Source organism: Pocillopora damicornis, chromosome 8, assembly GCF_964200805.1.
Source record: "Pocillopora damicornis chromosome 8, jaPocDami1.2, whole genome shotgun sequence".
Classification (NCBI taxonomy): domain Eukaryota; kingdom Metazoa; phylum Cnidaria; class Anthozoa; order Scleractinia; family Pocilloporidae; genus Pocillopora; species Pocillopora damicornis.
Genome location: NC_142677.1, coordinates 441,993 through 461,532, shown reverse-complemented (window position 1 = coordinate 461,532; position 19,540 = coordinate 441,993). Strand labels below are relative to the sequence as shown.

The following is a 19,540-nucleotide window of genomic DNA, read 5'->3' as shown; positions in this document are numbered from 1 at the left end:
AGACTGGTTGTCTTCCGCTTTTACTCTCCAACCTGTCGCTGCTTACCTTACTTGGTATTCGCATTTTTTAAAATTCTCTTCCAGGTTGTGTAAGTCTTTCTAGTTGTCATCGTCTCATAGCAACGACACTCCGATCTCGATTAAAAACAAGTAGCTTTTCCTCACAAGAATCCCGAGATGTTGTTCAGTTTAGCGACAACGTTTTACCAACCAAATATGGTTTTCTATAGCACAAGTCTTCCTTGCGTGCGTGTCCTGAATCTTATATAATAATCGGAATTATTTACAAAGCTTTGCTTTTCTAACTCTTTGTCACCTATTAATTTTGTGCGTTATTCCAGAACCGGGTTGTCTAACGTAATATTGGAAATATTCATCTCTGTCCAATGTCAGTGGAAATGACTTTACTAATTGTTGTTTTTTAATCTAAATTGCTATTGTTGGAGTGCAAATATAACCTACTTCAGAGATAGGAAATGGCCAAAAATTAATATTGAGGACAATTATGAACGGACTAGAAAAACTCTTTGTACCAGGCCGTTGAATTAGATCTGTCAACGAACTGACCTTTCGGCAAATACACCTGATTAAAGTCGTTTAATTCAAGTTTTGGTTGCATGTATTTTTTTATGCTACTTTTGTGTAGGTCTTAAAAATAAACTTTTTTTTTCCAATACTCTGATCCTATTTCTGAAAGCTCAAATTTACGGAGTTATTCCCCAAAGAATGATTTATTGTGCATTCGTTAGCTTAAAACCGCTTTTTGCTAAAGGACGTTACTTGCATTTAAATGAGAAAATTATGAGAAAACAGTATGGACATCTTTCTGGGTTTGTTCAATAATGTGAAAATCTGAAACAGAGCAAAGAAATAATTTCGTGCGACTTTTGACGAGAAGAAGTATACTCAACTATTTTAGATGTATTTATTGCAACTTTTTCAAACAGATTGAAAAGTCCTTATCCAAGGTGTGTAGGACTTCATCTTAAAATCTCAAAACTCGAAAGGTTTGGAAAGGCTCAGATTTTTTTTGCGCTATGCTTTTGAAAGACACTTTTTGTCATTTTTGCTATGTTTTGTCGAGATGACGATAAAGGATATGTGATATTGCGCAATATGAAAACGTATCCTTCCTCTTTTTTCCAAACACGATCCGTGCACATTGATATGTTTTTTAAACAGGCCGTTCAACGGCAATGCGTTGTCTCAAGCCCAACACTGTAAGGAACGTCTTACGAAAGCTTTGCAGTCGCCAGGCATAGATAAAAGGATCGATTAGTGAAGAAAGTGATAAAATATCATTTGTTATGAAGTGGTATGTTATGAAAGCAGCGGAGGTTTCACATTGTGAACAGAAGAACCACAAGTGTACCTTGACAACAAACGGAAAAAAGCAAGTATAAAACACAACTAACACAAGGAAGATGGCTAACACCAGCTTTTTCTCTCGTTGAAAGTTCCTCCGCGTTTCGTTCGTCGAGTTTCCTGCACACACTCGCCGGTTAAAAGTTTGTAGTTTTTGAGACAACGTCCTGAAAACCACAACGTAGGCGACTGTTAGGAGGATTGCAGGAAGAAACACATGCGAGTAACTGTATGCGTAGAGGAAAGTTATTTTTTTGACACCAGCGGCGGGTAAAACGGCCATAAATGACGCATTTAACCAAATAAACAGAATGTACAATTTCACTCTCTTGACTGTTATCCTGTTCTTGTAGTTAATGTGGTCTGTTACTGCTACAAAACGATCCCAAGACATCGCTATTATGGAACAAACTGCCGCAAACATAGCCAGTACTCCTATGAAATATTGGAAAGTATTTAGATACGGGGGCTCTCGGTGTCCTTTGTAGAGGAAATACATTTCCACCGTGCGACCGAATCCCATGAGAGCTCCAACAAAGAAATCAGCCACCCCGAGATTTGCGATCAGAAAAGTTGTCGGAGTTCTCAGGCAACGGAAAGGATCGCGGTAGATTACAACGAGCAGGAGAAAATTTGCCAGAGTTGTTGCCACAGCGATGATCGCATCGTAAATGACGAGGCACAGATAAAATGTAGGGCTCAGCACAGCGTAAATGTTTAACCCTGAAGATGGTGAAGAGCGTGGTGTTGTGTTGTTAAATGTGGTTGCGTTCATCATTACAACACACGGTTCGTTTGCTGTGACAGCTCTGGAGATGTTGTGTCTTTCTTGAGGACTATTCTACCAACAGTGCATGTGAATCAGAACTTTCCTCGCTACTTTTGGCAAATGAGTCAGTTTTACCTCCCCGTATCATGTGATCACGAACCAATGGTGTCGACGTTTTCCCTTATACTGCGCATGAGTAGTTTCCGTTTCCCTTTTATTAGCATTGTAAGCGTGGGTCGCGAAAGAATTGAGTCAGGACATTAGGTTTAATAGAGCAAAAGAAAAACATTTTGCGCGCTTTATTACGCCTGGTGTCCTCACCCTACCCCTGCTTGGCTGGAAGCAAATCAAAAATACTGCCACACAGGCTATGTTATCTCAAAACTCAAAGGGGCGAATATGAAATATTATTATATGACCCGAACGGCCCCGTGCGCCTTTTTAATCGAGAAACGTTAAACAAAAATTTCCGTGTGGGTACTGTACGATAGCGTTAGTAGGCCTTACAAAACACTACGGCCTCGCAAACTGCGAGGTTGAAGAAGAAACGAAGGAAAATAAAGAACGATGGCCATATGATAGAATGCCAAGTTAGGTCCGGCCGGGCTGGTCATGCGGTCAGGCCAAATATGTTCCCTTCCGGCGCCTGGCACATATAGATTTGACGACTGCCTCATGTGTCACCTTTAATCACACAGGCTTTTTTTCTTCTCAGGATGCAGTTATGGACCATATCTTTGAATTGCTGTTAGAGTTCTTTTCTATACATGCGCATTCGATAGCATTCCCAGAAGTTGCCCTCCCTGCCGTGTTAAGGGTAAGTAATTCCAATTTTGTGGTATATAGCGGTTTTCGATTGTCGTAAAACCAAAGTCAAAGTAATCAAAACGGCGAATCAGAACAAGGGAAAATACCTGCAGGTGTCAATGTGAACTCAAAGTAAAAACAACCCCGCTCCGTAAAGTGCGCGGAAACGCGAGCGAACAAGACGTGAGTGGTTTCAGTCTTGCATCCGATTGGTAGAAAGAGTGGGGCATATTTTCCGGACCAATCACGGAGCACAGGTGAAGCAAAATCAATGTGATCTCGGATTGCTTAAAACACTATAATGAAAACTGCTTTGTATGGCCATGACAACGCTATTTACTCTCCTTTCGCAGCTAAGAAAGTTTATTAAGACAACAAGCGTTCCAAAATACCGGAAGCAGTTCAAGCAACTCGTTGACAAGGTAATAGTTAAGTAAACCTTCCAATTCTGCCTCATTGTGCAGTTTTATTACAGGAATCGGTTCAAATTTTTGTCGTCCTTTTTACCAGATTGAGGAGACTTCCACGGAAGTAACAAACCGACGATCTAAAGTGTCCTTTAGTCCTAAAGATTTGGAGGAAGTGGTAAGTTTCTGAGCCATTGTAGAGAAAGTTTCATGGCAAGCGGACTAAACTAGCTGTAAGCTGACGGTATCCCTATGTATTTTGCTCTCTGTACTTTCTGGAATAACTGCGCTGTATTTTCGATCAATTGTGGAAGTCATAAAATGCTCTGAATAATGCTGTTGAAACGCTGTTTGCTTTTTTTCCACAGGAAAGATGGACGGCTCAATACAGACAACAGCCAAATAGTATTGTGAAGTTTTACAAGACTTGGAAGAAAATGAAACCGTCCATACAGCAAGAGGTAAGACGCAGTGACGTAAACTTTCAAAAAGGGTGGAGTCAGCGAGAAAATTATGTTAGCGCGCAGTGCGGAACTTTGGGAGTGAGACGCCTCAATCCCAAAGTTCCGCGCCGCGCGCCAACATCAATTTTTTTTGCCAATTTTTCTGTTTTACTTGCGCTACGGACTTCCGAAAAGAATGGACTGTTTACAGTCTAAAAACTGATTTCTTTTCAAATGTCAATGAGTTACCTAACCTTTCGAAAATTGTCTTAAATGAGCTAAAATTTCGACTATAATAACAGTGTTTAGCATGGCAGTAGTTTAAACTTAAAAGCTGAGAGAGGCACTGGAATACTAGGAAAGCCAATTGTCTTCTCAAAATGCCCAAAAACACAACTTAGTGATGACGTTTAAGAGTAGAACTCGGATCTCTCGGTCCGTAATCGAGCAGGCTAATTACCAGGCCACACCTTCTGTAATTACCTAGGATAGCTTCTGAAAACTCCTCTTAATTAAGTAGCCTGTAGTAAGGTAGATGTGATAATCTCAAATTCACTCGATTGTTTTGTAGGATAGGAAAATAGAAACTGGAAATGGAGAGAACGAGGAAACATCTGACGGGGAAGAAACAAAAGCGGCGTCAAAGAGGAAGAGAAAGCATCAGAGCTCTGAAAATAAGAAGGAACAAGAGAAAGATAAAACAAAGAGACGGAAGGCTGTTAATAAAACTACTTCTGAAAACACTTCACACACGATGAACATAACTATGGATGCAGACGTGGAAGACATTGTAGAGGATTTCCAATTTTCATCTGATGAAGATTAGTGAAGGTTCTGTACAGAAACTTTCAGAAAAGGTTATTGTCCAACTCAGACTTTGCCATTAACAATTTGAGAGGAAAGAATTGATCTGCGCATGAGCTTTTCATCGACAGTCAACTACAGAGAAAGATCTAAATGCCGTCCGCCTTCATTCAAGAACAAAATAAGGCTGATAACATGCTGGTATTCTTTATTCACTTGCATTTTATTAATGATAACAAAAACATTAAATAAAGGAGATTAATTTACAGACTGACTAATTTCCTCGCCTTCTTAAAAAAATATTTTTTTTATTTATTTACTTGTTCCTGAAACCTTTCTTAGTAAGAAGAGAATTCGCTGGGGCCAGTCGGTGAATGATACTATAAAATACGCGTTCAACAATAAGCTTGCAAGGAGTAACAAACTCCTAGTAATTGGTGTCATTATTATCTTCGGGGAAGAAGTCTGACGTTTGGTCCTTCTTGAGATTTGCTTTGATTTTGACTTTCTGTCATTCATTAGATGTGAATTCTGTTGAAAGGATGTAAACTTGTTTTAAAACGCGTTAGATCATCATCACGGAGACATATTAATAATTTGTCGTCAAAGCTATGGACCTCTGTTATAAATTAAGGGCATGATTGTTAATTTTACATGGGCGCAAATTCGCGTTGCTAGCCTCGACATGACGGGGTACAGGCTAAGGAATTTCCAGCCAACAGAGAGGCTAAGAAGACTTTTTTGCAAACATATTAAAGAGGAAAGTGCTTTCAACTCCGCGAATTCGTTGCCAAACTGGTTTCTTACCCGCTGAAAGTTCTCATCTTTTGTGTCTGATTCAGACTCGGAGTCCTCATCCGAGGAGATAGTGTAGGAGTTACCACCAGAGCGAGCAACTGAAAAGGACACAGTAAAAACTTATAATTCTCTCACCGCAAAAAAATTTCCCCATTCACCCGTCCCTGACGTCACTCTTAACCTCCCACCCACCCGGCCCCCAGCCTCTGAATATCTACAAGAAGTCTACCGAAAAAGCATATCAGGTAAATGTAAGGCCAGGGATACTAAAACTTCCTGGTGACAAACTCTCGAGCTAAATTCAAGGGATCACTTCCTCTGCTAAGATTTACTATTTCACTAAACGATTATCCGCATTGATGACAACCTCGTTCTCAGGATCTTTCTAAGAACGAAAGAGAGGGGAACCTGGGAACAAAGTTGCCTTTTGAGTCTGACCAAAAAGGCCCAACTACCTAAAATAATGTAATTTAAAAAGCGACTATAAACTAAGATTAAGAGTTGGTAAAGTTTGGGTCGTCGAATGAAGAACAATATTATTCGTTTAGCCAAGAACGCTTAGCGAAGTTAGAAATTGGATCCCACCCGAAGACTTTCCGTCAGAAAGACTTGAGGGTTAAAAATCAGGGCCCTTTTCATGAAAGTCTCCCTGACATAATGGGCCCAAAGCCAAATTTCAAATCGTAGCTCTGAGGTATAATAATGCGGGTCTTAGCTCAAAAACCATTCATTTGTCATATGTTTCGTTTCGTTATTTCGATTAAGAAGTGAAAAGTTTTCCGAGACTGCCCACTACTAAAAATTTCGGGGAAAATGGCCCAGTAGCACCAAACAAATTTAGAGATTATTTATATTCCCTTACCACTGTGTGTTTCTAAGGTTCGGGCTGCTGGAGATCTGTCACGGAGTCCAGAAAAATGCAACGTTGCAGGAACGATGAGGGGCCTTTGTTGCATGGATACCAAAGGTGTCTCCTCTGAATTGTTGCTCAAAGTTTGACTCCAGAAGAAACCTTTATGGAAATAAAAAAAGGCTTAAATCAAAATCTAGCCTACACAGCTGGTGCTTCTGCGCGCCTTGAGGCATCACGCAGCGAGAAATTTAGGACAAACCTTGCAGCTGTGCTGCGTCTAAAAAACAGGCCAGCTTTGCCATGCTGATTAAAATTCAGTTAAAAGCCCATATCAGAAGGGAATTCTCCCTCTTCGCGCTTGAACTTTGTAGACTTTTCTTGAGTGTTTGATTCTTCAACTACGAGCATAATCTTGAAATGAATCCTGAAATTATACGGGGATGATCTGCTTTAGGCGTTTTCCTATCTGGGAACCCTAACGAATCGGACTTTTATAAGTCCGTTCGCTTTTTCCGCCAAACTCTTAGGGGATTATGAACATCAGAGACTTCGCCAAATTAGCACTAGACATCAGGTTATAGCGACATTTCACAGTACCACTTACTACTAATATACCTCGTTTTCTTGGTCCGTACGGTAAGTTACGGACCGAGTTTTTTTCGCTCGTATTATTGCTCGCTCATTTCATACGAGATTGCGTAAGTTACCGAGAAGACCGAGAAAATGAGATAAGTTAGAAATTTTTCATGTCTCTGGGTTCATATAGAGGGGAAGGATATCAATTCAAACAAACTTCTCGGCGGTTTAGTGGGCCGTAAAGTGAAATAAGGCTCGCTACATTGACTAATCATGGCGCATGTACTAGGAGATATAAAAGACCGTTATTTTGATAGGCTATTTTGTTGCTGTGGTAACTTGCCTCGCTAAATGGACGATCCAAGAATGTTTATCAAGTACAGATCATTTCTTTACTGACAATACTTTGTAATAAAATAATAACTAATTTTTATCACAAAAAAAGACACCATAGAGCAACCAACAACTCTCAGAAATTGCAACTGATATTCTAAATGGTGCAACATAGCTCATTGGGCAGTTATCATCTCTCTCATAAACAATTGATTGGTATAGTGTTAGACTCCTGCCGTGAAAACTTTGATTAGAAAGAACCTCTGGACAAAAAAATAAATTCCTTGCCTTGGTAATTATAGACTTTACTAAAAAATGTATCAATGAGTTTAGGAATAAATGAATAGGAAAGAAATATATATTTTCAGAAAGAGCAGTGCCCCCTATTGAGTTACTTATGCAGGAGTTTGTAGTGATTTCTTCAGCACAGATAGAAGTGTTATTAATTTTTTCTTTTAATCAATTTTTTTCCCAAAAAAACCCCTTCAACAACTTTGGTTTGATCTGCAAAAGTTAATCCTAACCCTTCATCTGATTTTCTACTTTTTTTTTTTCAATAAGGAACTCGATACCATAAGTAAACACTAAAATGTAAATCAGATTTATATGATCTGTTTTTAAGCTTCACTAAGCAAAAGAGTGTTTGCCCTTTAAGTTCCACACGAACATGCGAAGAAATCCCTGGCAACGCCAAAATTAAATAAGCGTTTTTAAACCTGTATAAAGTAATGTATGTAATAGTGTCTTTTCAGCCGCACACACAGTGCATTTCGGCTGAAAACTCTTGTGCGAGTTTACCAAAGAAGCAGCGGGCGGGATTGACCAATATATCTCACGTCGAAACTTTTTTACCAACTTTAAATTTGATCAAGAGAATCATATTTTCAAACTGTTCATTCAGGCCAAGGTGCAAGCTCATCGACTTAATGGGTCAATTTAAAATTCCTTGATATTTTTTTCATGTTCAAAAAACTATGACAAACTGCTTTAAAAAAAAAAAACTGCTTTGATCAACAGCTTACTGATTCAGAAAAAGCTCCACCAACTTCACAAGCCTGCAAAGGTAGGGCTGACACCGATTCTTCACAAACTTCTGATTTCATTTATTCTGTATGGATTATTTTAATTACGATGTTTGTCTATGTCTACACTGATGCTTCTTATTTTAAGTTTCAAGTTCATTTTCATTGTCGTTCAAGTTTAGCTGAGTTTCAAACGTTTAATTCCCCTATGCTTAAGCTTCTGCGCAAGCATAGGGAACCCTTTTGTTTATTGTATTTTTCTTTGCTTTTATCGTTTTCATGTCATTCAATATGCTAGGATCGCGAAAGTTCAGTGAGACCGTGGCTTCATCGATTTGAGACCTTCAAAAGTTTCCTATCCCAGCATAACTGAGAATTCTCTCAAAGTAAAACTGTCATTTATATTGAAATCAATGTGAAAATATAATAACTTGACATTTTACATACATATTACAGGATTTATTTAATATGCAACAAATAATGACATGATGAAGAAATAAAAAATTAAGTCGGAAAACAACGTAATTGAATGTGAGCAAAATTGCTGAAACCTTAATATTATATTTTCTGTCCAAATATATTTGATCATCAGCGAAATATCTTCGTAAACGTTAGACATTTATTCACTGCTTAGGACTTGATTAAAATGTTACAGAGAAATAGATAATTTGATGCAAATGAAGATAAGCGCATTATGGACCGGGTGTGAGTACAATACGGATAGACATTTCTCAAGTTCTCTTTTCTTCTTTTCGCTTATATTTTTGACCCAAGACGTCGCCTTAGTTCAGTAAGGAAAAGAACGCGCCCAGAAGTCAAGCGTTGTTGACCAACCAAGTTTTGTCAATATGGTATTTTCAAATGCGAAAATAATACGCTTGTGACTTGACTTGGTTGCTGACGAAACTGCTAGAAAACTTTCTTTTAAGAAAAAGGTTCCCTTGAAGTTACGATCTTAACCGGCTACAAGCTCTTTTTTAACTCTTTTGCGAGATCACAGTGGAAAATGCCGCGTGGCATCTTACCTGCTCAGCTAGCCAATCAGAACAAATTTCAAGCAGTGAGGCATACTCGATAGCTAGTGAGAGGACATGTTTTCAGTCATCACCAGACGTAACTCGGTTTTGACAGGAATGCAGTCTAGGATCATTCCCATCGGAAGTTTTAATTCTAGACATTAAAGTCCTCTACGGAATTTCTAAGGACTTTTTTTCTCGCAATTTCTAGAGATACCCTGTTTCACACATTACCAAGCTTGAATATGATATATTTAAATGAAAATGTTGTTCCTTTTGTGCCAAGCATAGGAAAACATTGAGGTCCATACGTGACAAACGTATTGCAAACCGCTAAATCAGCAATGTCGAGAACGTCTTGCGTGTAAAAAAATTAAGAGATGCTGCAATATGAACTACGAACGCGGAAAAATCAACGGAAATACCAGTTGGAAAACGAAATGTTTCAAATAATCCGTCTCCAATAATTTCACATAACAGAACAAAAGCGGTTTCTTAGAGCTAAATTTGATCAGTTTCTAACCTCTTTAAGTGTATCGTATCTTTGCTTACTCAGTTTCAAACAGGAACTAACTGGATAGCTTGTATAAACGGCCTGTGCAGACAACTTATATCACGAGGTGATACTTTCAGAAGACTTGGGGAGGAATAGTACACTGATGAAAACAGAACAATGATGCGGTCATGCCGACAGAGATACTTTTGTAGCGCGCTTCTGTTCCTCGTAACAACGTTTATGTACTGTTTATTCTACGGTCAAATAATACCAGTCAGAGAGCTCACGAAAGACTACGAAATTCCTTATGAGAAAGTGTTTGCAATAAATACACCGGAATCATTGGGGCAAACTGAAAACGCGATTCAAGATACAGATGACACAATCATCTTTGATTCGATCACAGAAAACGAAAAAAACTTACAACAAAAGCTAGCAGACGACGAAACCGCCAGTCACCAAATCGAAGGTAACACAGGATCACAACAGAGCGGGCTTTCAAACTATGTGATGACCAATGAAGGAAACGAAAGCGAAACGGAGTTGAAACAAAAAAGACTTCCAAATGCTCTTATCATTGGAATACGAAAAGGAGGAACAAGAGCACTTTTGGATTCTCTTGCGCGTCATCCCAGCGTGCGAGCTTGTTCACGAGAACTGCATTTCTTTGACGAACAAGACAACTATAAGCGAGGCTTGGAGTGGTACAGAAATCAAATGCCTGAGTCTTTGAAAAATGAAATCACAATTGAGAAAACACCAGCCTATTATGTTACTCAAGATGCTCCTCGTCTGATTTACAACATGTCCCCGGATGTTAAGCTGTTGGTGATAGTTCGTGACCCGACTGTGCGTGCCATTTCAGATTACGCGCAAATCTTCGATAAATATCAGGGCAAGATCAGACCATTCGAGGAATACGTCACCAAAAATGGCACAGTGCTAAAATATAGCAAAATAGTCCAAACTGGCGTCTACATAACTCATCTAAAAAATTGGTTGAAATATTTCCCTCTAGAGCAAATTCTCTTCGTTAATGGCGAAGAACTTATCAAAAACCCCGTCCCAGAATTGAAATTGGTAGAGAAATTCTTGGGACTAAAACCATTCATTGATGAAAAGTTATTCTACTTCAACGAAACTAAGGGTTTCCCATGTTTAGTTCCACCCACTCAAACGAACGGTGAACCATCCAAATCTGGATGCTTGTCAAAAGACAAGGGTCGACCACACCCTCACGTGAACGAAGATGTCGTGACATTATTGCGTGACTATTACAAGCCGTTAAATGATGACTTTTCTAGGACTGTTAGCAGAAATTTCCAATGGCCTTAGTCAATTATCATTCTCATAGCTGCCGTGTTGCAAATAACATTTCACATTTCTTAAGCAAGTTACGTCTGAATATTTGGTATATTTGTTGCGCCATGCGAAACTACCTCAACTTGAAAGACACTACCAGATATGAGTTCGTTATGATGGCGAACCATGATATCCTAAAGGATTCTAGATCATGAACTCGTAAAAAATTAGCCTCAAAAAGGACCGTGACCACTCAAATCTGCAATGTTGTCGCGTAATCTTTTGAGAAAATAATAAAAATAAAATTAAGAACAAACAATAATGGCCGAAGATACACCTGGTTCGAGAGTGCCAGGATGAAGTTTAGGGACACAACGATGATAGTCCACTCTAAGGGGCGTGGTCAAGGCTACAAATGGCAGGAACAAGGTTTCGAGACGACGAGATTCCATTGTTCTATGTATGAAATTTAAAAGAACTTTAAGTATTTCACAGAAATTAACCAATCACACAGCTCATGTGCGCAGCGGGTCCAAGCCTCTAATCTTAACAAATTTTGTGACCCCTATAAATGATCTCAAAGTACCAATCAGAATGTTCTTCGACGTTACAATGGTGTTTTACGATACTAGTCGCAATAGGCTACAAGAAAAATAAGTCCTTATTGACTAAGTAGGAGGGCAAGAAGGGAAAAAAGTTTTAAGCCCAAGACCATGAGGTACGGACCAAACACAGTGAGGTCCATACCTCACGATTGAGAGCCAAATATCTAACCATTCGGCCCGACCAAACTCAGTTAATAGGCATTTTTTTCAGATGAACGTCGCTTTTTTTCACATGAACGTCGCTGCTCGCATCAGGGATGACCGTACGGCTATTGCAGGCTCTGCTCGCGCCATCGCCTACGGCCCTTTTACTGGGCGGGGGAGGGACGGGGACGTACGGGTAATGTGATAAAAAAAAAACATCGGTCGAGGAGGAGAATGAGAATTCGTCTCAACTTGGAGTTGTGTAAGAAATAAGCCTGATTAAAGAATGTGTGATCACGATTTAGTTAACGAATGTGCCTGACGAAGCAATATGAAGTGAAAGGTTTTTTATTTTACCTGTTCCAAAATTCCCTGGTGACAACGGGTTCCTGTAGCCATTCTTTCTCTTAGTGGGTAAACCTAATGACAGGCCATTCAGGTTGTGATCTAATTCTGTTGATGTTTTACGATGAGAGGGTGTACTCTGCGAATTAACAAGAACATACAGCAAGTTCTAGCCACTTGTAACACTGAAGGGCCATACATCAAACCTACGAAATATGCGGCGAAATTGAATCCGTTTGACAAATTGACGATTTCAACAGAAAGAGCCAGTTAAAAGGTCACCGTTTATTGATACATAAATATTTCATATATATGGAACCCACACTCTGTTCAACAAATAGATCCACGTTACCGTGCGTCTGTTCTGTAATATATAGATTTAGCCAAGCCTAAAAGTGGAGCTCGCATTTTTTTTTCCTGCACGTCTCAAGGGTACAACGCCTTGCCCCGGCCAGGACTAGAACCCGGGTCGTCCGACTCGGAGCCCAGTGCACTGACCACTGGACTTCTAAACAAAGCCGTGACGTTGGCGTGCCCGCGGTACAGTTGACCACGCATGTTAAAAGTAGCACCTTGTACGGTCGTACGGTCGTACATCCAAATTTTTTCGGCTTGATGGGTTACTACTATTTTGTATAATTATGGGGCTACGCTCTGAGAGCTCCACTAATAGATCACAGATGACTTCAAAATGGAATAGGAACAAAGGAGTGGCACACAAGGACCGGCTGAGTGTGTCACTGATGATTTTTCCACATTTTGACGTCTCCTGTGATCAGTTACTAAACAGACCCACGGCAACATGGGATCTCTTTGTCTTGACTAGCAATAGAGAAAAATGTTGTTAATGGTGACGTCATCTGTTTGTTCTCCAATAGATCATAATTAATCAATCAAAATGCGAGCGTAATGCTCCTTATTATGTAAACAAGATATCTCAATTAAAATTGTATCCCTGTGCGTGTTTAAAGACATCTCACCTCAGAGCATGTACTTGTGTCCATGGCATTTGAATCAACTGCCGATGTGTGATTTTTTTCGACACTGGATGGACTTGGTGTAAATTGGCATCTGAAATCGTTCAAACAATGTAACGTAATTATGCCTAAATTCAATCTCGTATGCTCCTGAGTCCAAAAAGTTTTTCAGCCATAAATCAAAAAAAAAAAAAAAAAACCAAAAAAATCCAAACGCAGATTACCCAAGCCCACCCATTTTTTGCCTTTCTTTTTAGACTTTTTAAATTTTTCTTATCATTTCGAATACTCTAGTTACCAAATTAGAACTAAGCTGGAATTTGGTATTAAATAAATGTAACTTGTTTCCGACAGATTTCTTACGCAAACCTTAAATTTCTGTTACACTGCGTAACATTTCGATGCAGTTTGTGGCACAATTCTGTGGCCCGTTTTTGACGCCGCAAAAAAACCCACAACTTTTTTTTCTTACAACTTCCTTAGAAGACTGGCATAGTTAAGTAATTTGCGCAAGTCGTGGAAATGAACGTGAAAAGAAAAAAGTAGTTTTGCAGATTAAACATTCAAAAGTTTTGACCCAAAAAGAGAAATACTCCGGCAAACGCCTTAAAAATTGCCGCAGAGTTGTTACGGTGACCGGTCACTTCGCCGAAATGACAAGTCGCTGATACCACTCTCCGACAATACTAACCAACCAGCCGACAACGACCAAAGACGACTGCCGGCGAGTTGACTAATAGAGGCGGCGAGTTGGCTTGTCGGCGAAGTGAGCGGGTACCACCTTTGCAATCGATGTGAGACATAGTCTTTTAGTCTGTCAGCGAAACTCTTTAACTCAGCGTCAAAACAGACCACATGTAAGTCTACCAAACTTCTTGAGTACCTTTTCTTTTTTCTTCTAACCATGTCTCTTGCGTATGAAAGGAGGGAAAATAAGAAAGAGCACATGTCCAGGATGAGACAGAACACAGCCATTCTGGTGTGCCATCTGGTGTCAGTCTTACGCCAAAAAACTTCCCTGAGAAGTTGAAAAACAAAACGGACTTTACACCTCCTTTCCTTTTAGCTTTGATTTCAGTGATGAATATTGATAGAGGCACACCAGCCAAACAAAACACAGTGGTCAAACGTCTAATACATTCTCAGAGTTAACAGTTAAAATCCTTTCAATATATTTCTGGTTAATCAGAAAGGTCAAAAGTTGGAGGTGAAGCAACTTCAAATTGGGGACGACGCAACCACACTTCGGGGCGAAGGGACTCAGGGAGACCGTGCGGCGTCATCTACATCCATAAATTTTCAAGTTATTAACTCAGTTAACTGTTCGCTAAGTGTACGACATAAAAAGCGGCAACCCTAGAGACGTTAATAACAGCAGGAAAAATAGCAAGCAGTCAAATGGATGTCATTTTATCAAATGAAAGGAGCCACTCAGGTTTGGCTCGACGAACCCTTTTCGCTGGATAATGGGTTTAACTATGATGAGCAACTTTTTCGCAGGATAATGGTTTAACTACGTCCTTGAACTTACCAGAATCTTAGAGCAGAAAGTAAGGTCCACGAGACTAAAATCAAAATGCCAAATCTGAAAAAAAAGGATCAGTGCATGTTTAGGTAATTACCCAGCTGAAAAGATGACACATCCAAAATAATGAAGAAAATCTCATAGAAATAGTTTACAAAAGTAACACCCTCAAAATGAATAAAGAGCCGTACAACTTTATAATATCTTCATCCCCTCCTGTTCTACTAAAATGTTCCTTCTTTTGTTTCAATTTTCAAAGTTGAGGCTGGAATGAGAAATTTTCCCTAGCCATAAATTTAATCTTCCCCCCTCAGTACATGTGTAAAAAGTTAAAATGTATCTGGCTTGCATCTGTTTTGCCACTCGTGATGCAGGCGCAACACTTACTTGAACAAATCAAATTCAATTCATATTACGTTTAAATAGTTATTAGGTTATCAGTATTCATATTCCTGGCTGGAGGTTGGGAGCAACTTATTTAGCCCCAGGCCTACATGCAGCATCTGACTAGTTGTTGACTGACATTTGTTTGACATGTGATCACTTTGCTTTGTTCATTCATTCATTGCAGTTGTTTCTTCTCCCTGCCTTCCACTCTGAGGCTTTCCTCAGGCCCTCAGGGCTTCCTTGTTTCCTCAATAAAGATGCCCAAACAGATTCACTGCTTGTTTGTTCATTAACAGGGAATAATTAACTCTACTACAAGATAATCTGTTTTTCAAATACCTGCTCTTTTTTTTCAAAAATATGAGGAAATTCATCAGCAAGCAACACAACAAGATGTGCAAATACTTCCTCCTTGCTAAGCCTAGAAAATTTACATTGAATTAACTCTGGTGAAAAGTACACTGATCATAAACTGCATTTGGACTTAAAAAATCAGTTTTGATTATTAAATATTTATTGATAACTCAGCATGGAATGAGAGGTATTATTGGCATAAGCCACAGACTGGCAGATTTATTCAAAAAACAAATCACTAATAAGACAAGATACATTATTAATTAAGGGTTAAGCAACATCATTTTCCACATGTTTGCCAAATGATTCTGGTCAGTGGTCAATGTCATATGTGAAGGCTCACTGGGAGTGTTGCAGTTGAATCTGAGTGTTTATGTGCAGTTTTTGAAGTGGTTGTCTTTTAGTTGTGCGTCATTTGTATCAATTTCTTTTGGGTGTTTTCCACCCCACCCCACCCTCTTTGCTTTTTCCTTAATCAGTGTTAATGGTTACCTAAAGTAAGGGGTTCACAGCAGTAACCCTTACATTCCTGAGGCACCTAGCTTCCATTTTTAGCAAGGCAGTGGTTTAACATGTATGAGAGACATGATGGCCAATGTGTTGTATTCTTGGACAAAAAACCCTACTTTCACAGTGCCTCTCTCTGCCCAGGAGTATAAATGGCACCTGTCAAACTGTTAGGGAAGCTCGGTGAATTGCGAAGGGGGTGGGGGTAACCTTGTGGACTGGCATCCCATCCAGAGGGGGGTGGTGATACTCCTGGTCGCTTCATGCCAAGGAAACTAAAATGGGCTCCAGCTGGTTGCCCACTTTTCTCTTGTGCAGGCTTTACCTTATCTAATTTCTTATCTATGTTCATGCCTTGAGGAAGATATCTGAAACTGTCCCACACGTTGCAATGGAACATGTATACACTAATTTCTATCAACTAGGTTCAACTTGTAAAAGATTACTTACTACACAGACAAAGCATTAATTCTAAGCTTTTCTGCCATAAAGTCCTCACTGCTACTTGAAATAACTGAGTCAACAATAAACATGCTGATGCTGTTGTCATATTTTTGTGTGGAAAACTGGACCAAAAGTCTTGGTTAGCCGCAAATGAGATGCTCCAATAGCTCAGGAATTCACCTCAAGAAAAAGGAAAAAATATTGACCAGTTTTACCCTTTTCACCCTAACATCCATACTGTTCTCTATACATTTCCTAAGGTTCTGACTGGGAGAATTTGTTAAACAATCAAAAGCTTGGTTTGTCAGTGATCATTTCCTTTATTCCTGTGACCTTAATGTGTGATTCAGGGATGATACTGTGAGGAAAAAAATACTGAGTCTAGTCACTAAGTGTTGAGAAAATGGTGATAATAAACAACAGTAAAATTTAGAATTTTTTAAAATTTTGCCATCACCAAAAGTTTTGGTCACATGGAAAGCCTTGAGGTAAATCATTCTTCTCTTAGTGAAGAAGTTTTACAATCAGAGCCTTCCGTTCAGGTTTTATAAACAATTTTCCAACACATTTGATAATATGATACAATACTAGTGATCAAAAGCAATTTCATGTCATTTTTTTTCTTTATTTTAATTTTATTTAATTAAAGGACAAGAAAAATGAACTGAAACTGGTTTGGAAAAACTTTGAAACAAAGGAAACAATTGAACCACAACATTCTAACTGCACTTACCACAATTATTGTGGTTAGCATGTGGTGAATCTGAGAACACCAACAGCGCAGCAAGGAAAACACAAGTCAGCTTAGCTAACACAACGATAATGGATTCTGGTGAGTATGTCTTAAAATGCTAAAAAAAAAAAAAATGATTAAAACACTCAAAATTAGATCATCACTCAACAGGATTAATGACTCTTATACTTACTCTTCACCAATCTAGGCCTCTCCATATGAGAGAAAACAGTGCCTTAATGAGCATAGTTTTTTTCCCTATATGGGCCACCTGCCTGGTAAATAACATCTACTTTATTTTAAAAGTAGAATCTTAAACCTGTTACCTTTAATTTTGTTGGAGTTGATTTTGACTTTTGCAGATGAGTACCAAGTACAAATGTTTTCAGGTCCTTTTCTTGAAGGTTCAAGTGATGTTGAACAGTGTTATGACAGGAATGACATAGTTTGTATCTCTTGTCCAGGTGATTTTTATGAGCATCAAATTCTGAAAAGAAGTCTGACTGCAAAAAAATTTGTTGAATTAAGTATATTATGGTTGCTGAAGTTAAAAATGAACTTCAGGTCAAAATGTTTCAATCCTTCTTGAAAAATTGTATGTTTCCCCCTATTCCATGATATAACATAATAAAAAAATCAAATGATTGGTAGTTTTAAATCATTTTAGCCTGAAATCATTTTTGACTACAAAATGTACCAGTGTGAGAAAATTGGTTCCAGTGGTTAAAAGTTATGTGATTAACATTACCAAACACATGATGAAAGTTTATAAATAAAACTATCTTTAAAGTATTTCAAACATTTATAAACAGTCATGCAACTTCAAATTTTCTTTCTGTGAAAATGGAAATTGAACCCAGGAGTGTACTTAAGAATGTATGCAAAACTGTGTGCTGTCCAATATATTGTATACAGGCATGATGCTCAAACAGTCCTATTATACAGTCCTATAAAAAGCATCACCTGTACACTGAAAACCAATCTTGATCATGAATAAAATTTGTCATGATTTTGACAAAACATCCCAATGTCTATGAATAGTGTTAATGGTAGGAAGCCTTCACCTCTCTTGATGGTTCAAATGAATTCAATTCCTGGATTTTTGTAGCTTGATTTTTGTTACAATTATGACAAAGCTGTGGTTGGGTGATGAGTGATGGCTGACCAGTGTACCTCCCTAAAATAATCATACAAAGTTATCATTATCAGATACACCAAGATCAAAATTTGAAGAAAACATGAAGAATTATTAACTGAAGTGGAGAAAAATACCACCCACTACAGAAACTAAGGCGATCAATTGTTGAAGTATTTACCACCGAAAAACCAACAAATTAGTTAATTTCTGTCATTATGCCAAGAAATGGTTGGAAATGAAATTCTTGACTTGCCATTTTATATATCCTTTCAGCTGCTAAGAAATGGATACTACTAGCTAGTCACTTCCAAATTAGCCAATAAGCACATGCAAAAAGCACTATTCTCCCATCTGGTATGTACTGATAAGCATTATCCAACAGAGTTCTAAGAGGAAAATATTATTTTTGGATAAATCAACAAGAATACCAACCTGGAGCTGCATAGTGATAGTGTGTGCTATCATTTTCTCCCACACAGTCCACCATGGTACAATTTTTCCAGATAATAATATTCTTCCCAGATCAGTTACAACCTGGGAAATATACATTTTAAGTGTTTAATGCAATTAACCCTTTAACTCCCAGATCAAATCTGTTATTCTCCTTACTGACCACCATACAAATTTTGTAATGTTAGTTCGGAGAATTTAGTATTTGATCAACTAATTATCCTCAAATTTATATTTTTCTTTATTCTCATCACTATCTATTGATATTTTATGGAGAAATTCTGTCTTGGTCACTTGTAGGAGTTAAAGGGTTACGAAACGTTTTACAGGAGAAAATCTTAAATCTTTTTATTACTTTTTATTAAAGATCAATTTTCGGCCGATGAGAGATAAATTTTTCTCAAGGAAGCCCTTGGACTTACCTGATAGAAAAACAAATGGTTTACAAAAAAATAAGAAAATGGATACATGGACTAGAAAAAAATCAGATTGATTACAAACAATTGAATACGGTTTAGTCATTTACTACAATCGTTATTTTCAGGTTATGAAAAACTTCCAAGCTCATTCTGCATTAATTCATTACAATTTTCAACTATGAATATATATTTTTTGATTGAGGGATGGCCAACCAATATCATAATATTAAATAAGTTAGATTTGGACGGAAGTAACCGTGAGTAAAGTTTTGCACTTTCAGCTTCCGGTGTTTTTTTTTTTCTTTTTTAACACGAGGTTGATTGGAATCTCTTAAATGCAAACTTATCGTTAATTTTACCAAATACACTTACATATCAAGGCTCAAGAGGCAAATAACCTCAAAGTAAACCTTACCTCGTGCGATGAGGACAACTATAAAAGATATTTTAGAAACAACTTTATGGGAAGTTCGACGGAACACGAGTCATATCTCCCGCCATATTGAAACGGTCGTAGGGAA

At 38.3% G+C, this 19,540-nt stretch overlaps 4 protein-coding genes across 4 annotated transcripts in view; 2 read left to right on the top strand and 2 right to left on the bottom strand.

Annotated features, from left to right (window-relative positions):
• LOC113680659 (nucleolar complex protein 2 homolog) overlaps nt 1-4,865 on the top strand; it is a 17,084-nt gene extending 12,219 nt beyond the window's left edge. Inside the window, exons 14-18 of the mRNA XM_027197688.2 lie at nt 2,850-2,951; nt 3,295-3,363; nt 3,452-3,526; nt 3,717-3,809; nt 4,363-4,865. Of these exons, the coding sequence (XP_027053489.2) occupies nt 2,850-2,951; nt 3,295-3,363; nt 3,452-3,526; nt 3,717-3,809; nt 4,363-4,617 (594 nt within the window). The 3' untranslated portion in view covers nt 4,618-4,865. The remainder of the gene's footprint in view (nt 1-2,849; nt 2,952-3,294; nt 3,364-3,451; nt 3,527-3,716; nt 3,810-4,362) is intronic.
• LOC113680662 (adenosine receptor A2a-like) lies at nt 914-2,269 on the bottom strand. Its single transcript, XM_027197694.2, has one exon. It carries the CDS (start codon nt 2,141-2,143, stop codon nt 1,175-1,177), a length of 969 nt encoding a protein of 322 aa, XP_027053495.2. The 5' UTR covers nt 2,144-2,269; the 3' UTR covers nt 914-1,174.
• Nucleotides 4,803-19,540, bottom strand: LOC113680660 (uncharacterized). The gene is made up of 14 exons (XM_027197689.2): nt 19,435-19,540; nt 18,583-18,684; nt 18,077-18,189; nt 17,339-17,515; nt 17,013-17,130; nt 16,286-16,459; nt 15,314-15,395; nt 14,594-14,647; nt 13,946-14,080; nt 13,066-13,156; nt 12,098-12,224; nt 6,256-6,405; nt 5,403-5,491; nt 4,803-5,126 (listed from the first exon to the last, which is right to left on the bottom strand). Exons 2-14 carry the CDS (start codon nt 18,635-18,637, stop codon nt 4,908-4,910), a joined length of 1,584 nt encoding a protein of 527 aa, XP_027053490.2. The 5' UTR covers nt 18,638-18,684; nt 19,435-19,540; the 3' UTR covers nt 4,803-4,907.
• On the top strand, nt 7,923-11,175 carry LOC113680661 (heparan sulfate glucosamine 3-O-sulfotransferase 1). Its single transcript, XM_027197692.2, has 3 exons — nt 7,923-8,062; nt 8,173-8,218; nt 9,750-11,175. Exon 3 carries the CDS (start codon nt 9,867-9,869, stop codon nt 11,022-11,024), a length of 1,158 nt encoding a protein of 385 aa, XP_027053493.2. The 5' UTR covers nt 7,923-8,062; nt 8,173-8,218; nt 9,750-9,866; the 3' UTR covers nt 11,025-11,175.